The sequence below is a fragment of the Salvia splendens genome, chromosome 2 (genome assembly GCF_004379255.2).
Source record: "Salvia splendens isolate huo1 chromosome 2, SspV2, whole genome shotgun sequence".
Classification (NCBI taxonomy): domain Eukaryota; kingdom Viridiplantae; phylum Streptophyta; class Magnoliopsida; order Lamiales; family Lamiaceae; genus Salvia; species Salvia splendens.
The window spans coordinates 29136783-29147248 of NC_056033.1; the positions used below are offsets into that span (position 1 = coordinate 29136783).

Genomic DNA, 10466 nt, shown 5'->3' on the forward strand with positions numbered 1-10466 from the left:
GAAGCTATTCGTAATTACGTACATTGGTTAAATATTTTAATAATTGTTGCTAATTTGGGTATTAATATTAATTATCCGGCGGTCCAATTAGCCAACTGCACGAAACACATATGGCAATAATTATAGCTAATATAATATATATGCACTCCAATCTGGTTAAGTATCTGTTGCGAAGTCAACATATCCATTTATCTTACATTTTGCGTTCATTAATATGATCAATTTATAAACAAACTTAATTTTTTGCTGTGTATTTTCTTATTAAAGACGTCATTCATAATATGCTCAATTTATAAACAAACTTATTTTTTACTGTGTATTTTCTTATTAAAGAGGTAATTCACGTTCAAAAATATACATATATTTCATTAACTAAAAAAAGCATATTTGAAATTGGCCACTCACATCATAAAATGTTCTATAAAGGGAAGAGTTATACATACTTATATAAATGAGCTAGGATTATCATTAAGTCAATATAAGACAAGATTTAAGAATTTTAACAAGGTAAAATATACTCGAATACCTTTTTTCATATGTAAAAGATGATGAATGATGAATTAAACTGCTTTTATGAATTGATTATTAACATTCTATCCAGTGATATTCATTAATCTCATCTTGTAGACACGTGTCTGAGTTTAACTGCACCGACGACTCAACCACCAATCATCTACTAACATCAAAGTATTTCCCTTATGACCACAAAATCAAATACTTAAAGATATTGGCAAATTCAGTCATCAAATCGAGTCAATCATAATTTGATATAAAAAACGCAATTTACTTTTTTGTATACATAAATCAATTTTATTTAGAGCACAACTTGTGTGTATGATGTTAAGTGAATCGACTTTTTTGCACTCTACATATAAACTTCACATCTCAAGTTGTGAAAATTAAATCAGTCAATTTTCATATGGTAAGAAATTAAACGACAGGGAAATTTATTCCAACTTGTCAAGTTATGAACAAACATATCTACCACTTAGCTTAAACCAAAGGCTAAAAAACATTTAAGTTATCTAAGTAAGTAACTAGAAAGGTTACTAAAGCTTCACACGTCTCTTTCTCACTTTCCCCCTCAATTATTTATCCTCTAATATTTTTAATTCTAAAAAGGGGTGGCGGCATATCCTTTTACTAAACGCTCTATTATTTCTTCACCACTAATACCTACCTTTTTTTTTAATAGCAGAAGTCATTATAAGTAGGTAAATATCTCCTAATAGAGGATTAATAAATTATACACTCATTGTGAGTATTCCTAAAAATTTACAAAAATTTAAATCGAGAAAAGGTTAAGGTTGGAAATGATCGGAAGGTCAACTTTAATTTAAGGGAACAGTAATTGAAAATTGTCCAAATATAAAGTTTTGCCGTTGAAGATGGCACGTCTAATTAGTTATGGCAAGTTAGTTTAGCCTGTAGGGAATAATTTATGTAGCTATATATATGCATATTTTTATACTCCATTTTATAAGTTGAAATTGGACAACTTGGTGGATCTAAAAGTCAATTTTGGAGATTGAATTTTTGTTTTGTTTTTTTGTGTTCTTTATCTGCTGGAAGTAAAGTGATGAGGTCTTATTCATGCATTCTATGTGGTGGCTGCAATTAGTTGATAAACAAGTTGAATTGATAGAATTACCTTTATGTACGACTTCTGTTGGAGAATATGATTCATGAATTATTATTTTTGATTATTTACTTATTATGTGTTTAAAATAACCAAAGAAAATAATTAGAAATATGAACTTATATTGATTAGTTGGATTCACTTAACTAATACATATAATAATTAAATTATAGTAATATGCACCATTTTTTCCTCTTATTTAAAATAAGATTTTCCTAAATTGAATTACTCCCACCGTCCCCAAAGAATATGAACTTTGAGTTCGGTACGGGTTTTAATTTAAAATTGGTAAAGTAGGAGAGAAGTAGAGAGAAAAAGTAAATAAAGTATTGTTAGTAGAGAATGAGTCTCACTTTATTAGAGAGAAAATAATTTCTAATTTTCATATTCTTGTGGGACGAATTAAAATAAAAAGAGTGCATATTCTCGTAGGACGGGGGGAGTATTAATTAATAGTAGTAGTAGTAGTAGTAGTATAATATAAAGCAAAGTACAAATATATAGTCTACAATTCTAAAATTCACATCACATTTTTCTTAATAAATTATTGGTTGAGAAAATAATAGTGATAATTATAAAAATAAGATACTATATAAAGTGTCCGAATTCTAAAAAATCACATTAAGATTTCCATTATTATGTTATTAATTGATAAAAGAATAATACTAATAAAAATATAAATAATATTGGTAATAATAATTTTGTTACGGACTTAATTCTCATATCGGTTGTGAGAACAACGAATGTGGGATATATAGACTAAATATGTTCTCTCTCCTAGCAGGCTAAGTTCTCTCGTTTGGTCTGTATTAATTGGTGCTTTCATTGAGAGCCCAATTGGCTCGGAGTGGTGGTCGGGCAACAACCTCGCCGTGACCAACGAGTACGTTTGGGACCGACTCGGAGTGGTGACCCAAGTGGTGGCCGGGCAAAGAATCTGCAGTGACCAACGTGGCCGTGACCAAAGAGAACTCGGAGTGGTGGTCTGGCAAAGTACCAGCCATGACCAACTAGGACATTGGCCCTTAAGGAGGGTCGAATGTTACGGACTCAATTCTCACATTGGTTGTGAGAACAACTGATGTGGTATATATAGACTAAATGGACTCTCTCTCCTAACAGGCTAGTCTTTTGGGATGAGTTCTCCTATTTAGCTTGTATTAAACACTAGCTTTTAAAATAATAAAAATAATTATAAATATCTAGATAGGTAAGAATTCTAAAAAATTAGAATTATAAGAAATTGTATTTCATTGGTCCATAAAAAATAGTTTTGTATTTATGTGAGTTAAGTCTCATTTTTCCATAACAGTAGTTTAATCATTTTTATCTTTGTTCTCTATTATTTTTATCAGTTTTTCATTAAATTCAGTATTACTCACTACTAAATTTAATAATTAAATTATTTTCTTATAGTAGAATCCTGCCAAGCAAGCCTACCTTTTTATAGTGTCTTTAGTAATACTCCAACTACTCTAATGAATAATGAGTGCAACTGTTTTTTTTTATATTTTAGTAAATAGGAAAAAAAGCTTATTAGCAACTCATTATCTCCTGTCTTATTCAATAGTTATTAAGTATTAAATAAAATCAAATGGACCGGTGATTTATTTTATTTGTAATTATTTCAGAAATAGTATATTATCGTAACAAAAGGGGCATCTCAATATTGGCAATACACATTCTACTTAATCGTGGGGACAAATGAAGAAAATATGGTAGCGGTAAGGTTAGTGTGGGAACAAATGGTAAAATGCATATGGAGAGTGCATAGATAGTGGACCATATGATTTTTGGGTTTGTTGGAAAATTAATTAAAAAAAAGGAACAAATAATGTAGGAGTGGACTTTTGTGATTGGTGGAAACATAAGGAGTGTAATCCAAGCTGACTATAAAAAAAGTGTTGGCAAACATTATTATTGCATCATGCATTCCTTGGAGGGTATCCAATGACCTACAAATTTTGTGGGTGATCATATCTCATATTATGCTTCCTATTTCTTTTACACTCCTAAAACATGATCCAATATCCCTGAAAATGTTATAGATATCCTCTAATAGCCCTAGCTTATCTTGGTTTAAATGCATAATTAAGAAAATCACAACAATTATATAGTAGGATGGAAAATAACTTGTCCCTTTTAGGCCCTTGATATGATTAATGAAATGGGGAATTGAATGATAATCTTAATTCTAATTTTTTTTTTTGGTATATTGTTTTCTTACGAATCATTATTCCATTTAATATTTTATTTACTTAAAGAATAACTATTCCATTCCATTCTTATTTCTTCCTATTTTTATGTAGACAAAATCATTCATATTAGTATACTATTATATTATACTTATGTGACACATTTCTTTTTCGCACATAATTTAGAAAAATCATGGAATAATAAATAGTTAAAGTGGAGATAAAGTAAAGTAAAAGATAGAATAATATAATGGAAAATACTTCTTCCATCTTCTCTACTACATGCACACCTTCTCGTGTCCTAGTGATTTACCACCATTTCCACATGCAAATACATCTCATTATAGAACATAAGTGAACTCGAAAACATGTGGCACAAATCAATCCATTAGAGAGTCTCCTAATGAAAGAAACTTAGCGAACTATAGTATATTGCAAGAATTTTATTTCATTTTATAGTTTCTATAATAGATTTCTGTGTTCATTTTAAACAAAATAGGATCTAGTGGGAAGATGTTTAAGTCTAGGCTTAGGATCCATATTTACCCTTATTGTATAAATTAATTATATAAATCTGTTACATGGTGCAATCTCTACTGCTAATCATCCTACTCTAATAATTTTAATTTAATCTTTTTTTTAAATAAAAATAAGTTTTGATATACTTTATGCATGATTCGGAAAGCAATAATCATGAAACGGAACATTGGAATTGTTCCAATGGACAAAGGAAATTATATGTAGCATCCAAGGCCCGACCAACTTAAAGTTAATCCATCATTCTCTTCTTGTGGCAGGACAAATTTTTGGAATCAATTTCAAAATATTAGCTAAAAACTATATTACTATATTGCAAACAAGAAATGTAAATTGGTGTCTGGTTATAAAGAGATCACGGATTGACTTACTGAACTACACGTTTTATTAGACTGAAGTCGTTAGATATTTTAATTTTACACTGTGCATATGAATTCATTAGAAATTTTAATTTTTTATTTTATGAATATATTGCGTTCATGTACATATTTGTTTTTCATCAATTATTGCAACTAATTAAAACTACTAGTATAAATTTTTTTAATAAGTCGTGTATATGATGAATCTTGGGCCTCCAATACTGGTGTAAATGGGATGAGGGCATGCATGAGGCCATATAAAATTGAATTCCATGTTTTTGTAGATTTTAGAGACACAGTGAAAAGTTAATTTTTTATTTATAAGGGCAAAACTATACATTTTAAATCAAGGCCCATAATAATAAGAAAAAAGTGTGGTTATTAATAATTAAATTATTCCATGAATGAAGGCTAACAAAAACATAACTTTATGGGCCTCATCTTTCAGCCCAAAAACTAATTGTGTTAATTGGGTTAACGTTGCGAAATTAGGCCTGGCCTTCTGTTTGAAAATTAATTAAAATTTATGTGTGTTTGCTCTGATTATAAATAACTAAATGTAGTGCCAAAAATTTCAAGGTCCTTCTTCTTCTTGTGACTTTTATGGTTAATACAGACCTTTTTTAAGGAAAATATATATTGGAGTAAGTTTTTGATAGATGCAAAAATAAAAACAATAATAAAAATTCGAGTGGCATGTTTATAAGTTTAAGTTTGGATCGACAAAAGTGATGAGATGATGCAGTCATATCTGAAGAAGGGATGAGTGGGGATGGATAGGGTGGTTTTTGGAGAATTCATAGTATCTCCATGGATAGTGGGTGGGATTAGTTGACAGGTAGGAGGAGTATGAACGGCAGTTTCACCCCCGGTTTAGGAGACGAGAGATGGCCTTTTTTTTGGAGCATACAGATAAAATTAATGTGTCTCAATATATAGATATTATATTATTGTTTTCAAACATATTGAGACTCTATATAATCTGAATCACATTTCATCAGCTTTTTTTTATACATGTTTTATCTATACAACAACTATAGTCAAGTCATCATACTTGATCAAAGGTCTAACTAAGATCAACTTACACAGCACAAAATTTACTAGTTTGCTCTGTATAAGCTGAGCAGCACAGCACGCTTTCATTATTCGCCTTGTTATCAACCATCTCCTGTGTGTTCAATTATAAGATTTTCAAATTATGAATATAAATTATAAAATAAGTAAATTAAAAAATTGAGGATATATAATAAGACGTAGATAGTTAAGAATATTTGTTAATCACAACATTATAAACACCTAATAACATCATAAACAATATTATCAAAAAGAGAAATGTACTCCTCCCAGCCCATTATAAATGAAATATTTTGCATTTGGCAAACGATTTTATAAGACTTTAATTTATGATATACAGGTTCCTGTGGCTGCACCTGCTGACGCTCATCGCCTTGATTAGTGATTGGCAAATCTTCATGATTTCCGGGTGGAAAAACTGATGACCTGGTGAAGAAGTTGTCTTTAACAGCGGAGGAATTTCCTTCTTCATCGACTTGCTGCCAATCTTCTGAAACATCCCTGTCTTCCATGTTTATTGATTTGAACAAGTATGTCAATCAAAGTACAAGTATACTTTTGTATATATATGTTTATAGATATTCATCTCATGCAACATTATCTATATTATGAGGATATGATTATTGTAACACATACCTCTGCCAAAAGAAGATCTTGTTTTCAGATATTTTGCTGGAAATATCCTGAATGCTCTTCTCAGAATTTTGAGTTTGGATGCTACTTATTTATAGAGCAAAAGAGAAAAAATAAGTCAAGGCGTTGATGTTGATATGTGGGATCTTTTTGCACATATCTAAAGATAATCTTACACTTCTTATTGTCTTTTTATGTAGGAGCAAGATTGTGATATGATGAAGGTACATAAAATGACGAATAGTATATTATACAGATATCATTGTTTTTCTCTAAGATAACCACCTGTATTCAAAACAGTAGAGTTTACAATTGGTAGTCATTCATCTACGAAACCTAAAAACCTATTAATAAATTTAGCAACCGGCGTAGCATCACCGGGTTGATAAGGTACAAGAGAATTTGGATCCATAGCAGAAATGGTTTCATAAAGAGTCTGAGGCCGAGCGCAGAACAAATGGTTTCTTTCAGCCAGTTCTTCAGCAAGTTCACTTTGGTGATTGTCCATTAAATCCTCATTCACGACTACAATCAGGGGTTTCCTCAGTCGGAGCGTCTCAAATATGCTCCCAGAACCTAGTGAACAAAGTAAGTATCGGTAACGTGGTGGAGCTCTGTGACTTGAGAACAAATAAGAACTATATTACACAAACTACGCATCCCAGAATACACATTTGATGATACACTAAGACATGGATTAATTCATCAATAGCCCACTATTTGTCCTGTGCAAAACACATTAGACAAATTTTTCAACAAAGTATACTAATTTAGTAAGATGGTAGTCTATGTGCGAGAAGAAGAGAAATACGGAGAAAAAGAGGCAGAAATACTAATCATTCTTTTTCACATATAATAAGAATGTTTGAGAATACAAATTGAAATTGAAAGAGGCAGAAATAGCTTGTCATCATTCAGAGGATAAAGAATACAATTTGATGAAACATACTTCATGAAGACAAAGGTTACCTGCATGACTGATTACGAGAGATGCCGACTTCAAATACTCAGCTATGCTTGATGAAAATGTAAAATAATCAACAGATAATGACCCATCTTCACCACTACACTGAAATTTGATGTCATTAAATTAAGATAATAGAAATGACAGTGTGCCTGGTTTAGAATAATCAGTCAGACGAGATGGACAACAGAGAAATCTGCCTTAACAACCTAAGTGAACAATTGCAGTTACACCCAACTTTTAGATTTTAGACACACCACTAAAGCTTCTATTTTGGCTTTGGAAAGCAGAAAGGAGCCAGATAACAAAAGCATAAATTCCACAAGGGCATGAGCATCAAATTCCAAAACTATAAATATAAAGATAAGCTCACAAATGCATAGGACCAATAGACGTGAGATAAATGCATCATAGACAAACTGGTTCAAAGGTGTTTTGACGAACACTACCCCAAATCACAAACCAAGCATAAGGTAATAATTTTACAGTAATGCAAGGACAGCTCAGATATAATATAGACATTATTCCAGAGCTCATTTTCGTGTATTCATGCTACTACACATTGCTTCATTGCTCTCAAAACCGAAATTGATGCAAGAAACTCAATTCAAATACCATGTGTCTATTAGCCAATACCTTTGACGGGATGTATGATCCCCGGCCCATTTGAATGACAAGGTCAGTATAGCCCTTTCTAAACAGAGCTTCCCTGACCTCCTGACTGTCTACAGCTCTAACCAATGCATCAAAACTAGTTGTTCCAACAGTCACGAAGACTACACTTTTCGACTCCGAAATGTCATCAATCTCACCCATCCTGTGTTCTTGAGTTTTTTCGGTTTCTAGAGCAACTAATGATGGAAAGGCAGGGTTTCCACAAAAGTTAACACGCTGAAAAAAGAAAAGTTCGTTTACTTAGCTCAACTCAAACTTCACTTCGAATTTCACATTAATCAATTTTTACCAATTTCCAGACAAAGAATAAAGATCATGATTCACCTTTGCTTCATCTATATCATAAAATTTCACTACAGTATGAGAAAAAATATCGAAATCTATACTACTTAAAAGTGACAGTTGGATGAAAAGACTTTTGTGCCATATTTTGAGAGAAGATGGAAAGATGATGTGTAATATATTGATAAATAAATTGATGCTAGATTGTAACCTTAAACATCCCATTGCTAAGAGAAAATTGCACCTTTGAGCAAGTAATCTGATCAAGCAGAACTAAATGTGGTTGCAATCTTCAGCAGCCCATGGATACCATCCTTTTATAAATACAATATAAGACTACAAAGTATAAACAAAGGTTTGAGCATATATATTTCTTTTCCAAGTATAGATTATAGCATATGAGTTTCAAACTGGGATATAACTTTTGATGCAAATGTAGTGCAGCATAAGAATTAAATGTTCTACACACACCTAAGCCCATACATAATGCTCCATTATCATTTATCACGGGTTCAATTGTTTCTTGAGCAACATCTCAAACTGAGATATTTTTTCTACATCCTCTACCACAACTAATCCTAGAGAGAATTGCCAGAAATCGTAATACAGGATATACAATAATAACGACCAGAAACAAGCAAACACTTCCTCCATTTGAATTCTAAAAATTAATAATCTATATTTCCCAGCAGATTTTTGTACATGCTGATTGACTAGTATTGACCATTTTAGATCATTTGATAGAATTGTTCAAAACAATGCAACAGGCATTAGTTCATACTTGCTGATCCACATTTACCAACTCCATTACATTGAAGCACCAGAAGTTTAAGAATCAGAAAAAATTTTACAAGTTGAAATTCAGCAGTCAAATCATGGTCCGCGCCATAAAAAGGTATTGCAGAAATGTGATACTTAACTGGAGCTCCTAATTCCTTTATACAGTATATGTAAGATCAGTTTCGTAAATTCACAGAAATAATTGTGCGTATACTCACCTACGAAAGACAGAGAAGACTAGTGCAGAGTAGATCCGAGGCTTTGACAGTGGATACCCAGGTTTCCGGCAGCGATATTTGAGGATTAAAATCGCCGGTGGATTGATTTCCTGTTGACTGGCGAGGAGCAGTGAGAAAATTAAATAAAGAAGGCGAAATTTAGAGAAAAAAGAGGTGGGTGAGGCAGGTAGGCCGGCGGTGAGCGCGACGGCGAGGTGGGTGAGGCGGTAAGGGGAGAGAAGAGGATGTGGTGCGCGGCGGAGGCAACGTGGGTGAGGCGGTAAGAGGGAGAGATGGGAATGGGTGAGTGCAGCAGCGAGGCAGATCGGTGAGCGGCGAGAGTGAGTGCAGCGGTGGACGGCGGTGATGTAGAGGCGTCACTTTAGGGTTTAGTCTATTAGGGAGGCAATATTGTTATATTACTCTAGATTGAGATTATAGTTACTACAATTTTCAAATAATGAAAAAAGAAATTATGGTAAATAGATTTTAAAAATAGAGGACAATAAGAATCTAACTATGTTTATGATTAGAATGTGTGAATTACAATAATTATTCATAACATTATAAATAATTAATAGCATTATAATAACAAAAAAATATATATTCCTTCCAACACACTCTAAATGAAACATTTCATATTCGACAAACGATACCTACAATTTTAAATTATAAACTGAGTGCAGTAAAATAAAATAAAATAAATGAATCATATTTAACCAATGTATGTACGGAACATAAATTTTCAAATAATGAAAATAAACTAAAATCTTCAATCATTCACGACTTATAACTCTCGAAACAACGTACAATTGACCTTGACAAAAAACAGGTTTCTTAAGATATAAACCAACAAAAACAATAGAGCAATATATTTTTGAAATAATATCCTATACTATTAAATAAAACTCCATTTTTTATTTAAAATTAAGATAATTCTAAAATGAGATTTTGCCATTTTATTTATAAGATTAAAAACAAAATCTGAAATTTTAAATTAATAAAAATGAGAATTTTGGAAAAAATATACGCACTGACACCAATGATACTACTACATAAATCACTAAATAAATATAGTATCCTGCCTAAAAATATAAAAGGGGAAAATAA

General features: G+C 31.7%; 1 protein-coding gene across 3 annotated transcripts; it reads right to left on the reverse strand.

The window, feature by feature from the left end:
- Window positions 1-6671: 6671 nt before the first annotated feature.
- On the reverse strand, window positions 6672-9782 carry LOC121792116 (UDP-N-acetylglucosamine transferase subunit ALG13 homolog). 3 transcript variants are annotated; one of them, XM_042189938.1, is made up of 5 exons: window positions 9357-9782; window positions 8603-8672; window positions 8038-8292; window positions 7407-7506; window positions 6672-7013 (listed from the first exon to the last, which is right to left on the reverse strand). In XM_042189938.1, the coding sequence occupies exons 3-5, from the start codon at window positions 8215-8217 to the stop codon at window positions 6757-6759; spliced, it is 537 nt and encodes a 178-aa protein (XP_042045872.1). In that variant the 5' UTR covers window positions 8218-8292; window positions 8603-8672; window positions 9357-9782; the 3' UTR covers window positions 6672-6756. The 3 variants fall into 3 exon arrangements, with proteins under 3 accessions (XP_042045872.1, XP_042045871.1, XP_042045870.1); XM_042189937.1 differs by having other exon boundaries at window positions 8603-8694; XM_042189936.1 differs by lacking the exon at window positions 8603-8672 and having other exon boundaries at window positions 9357-9778.
- Between the last annotated feature and the right edge of the window lie 684 nt (window positions 9783-10466).

Excerpts from the sequence above, each read along its gene's own strand:
- LOC121792116 (XM_042189938.1), bottom strand. The coding sequence starts at position 8,217 with ATGGGTGAGATTGATGACATTTCGGAGTCGAAAAGTGTAGTCTTCGTG. Across the intron at positions 7,507-8,037 it reads GATCATACATCCCGTCAAAG|TGTAGTGGTGAAGATGGGTC; the intron begins GTATTGGCTAAT and ends ATCAAATTTCAG. Across the intron at positions 7,014-7,406 it reads TCTCGTAATCAGTCATGCAG|GTTCTGGGAGCATATTTGAG; the intron begins GTAACCTTTGTC and ends TTTGTTCACTAG.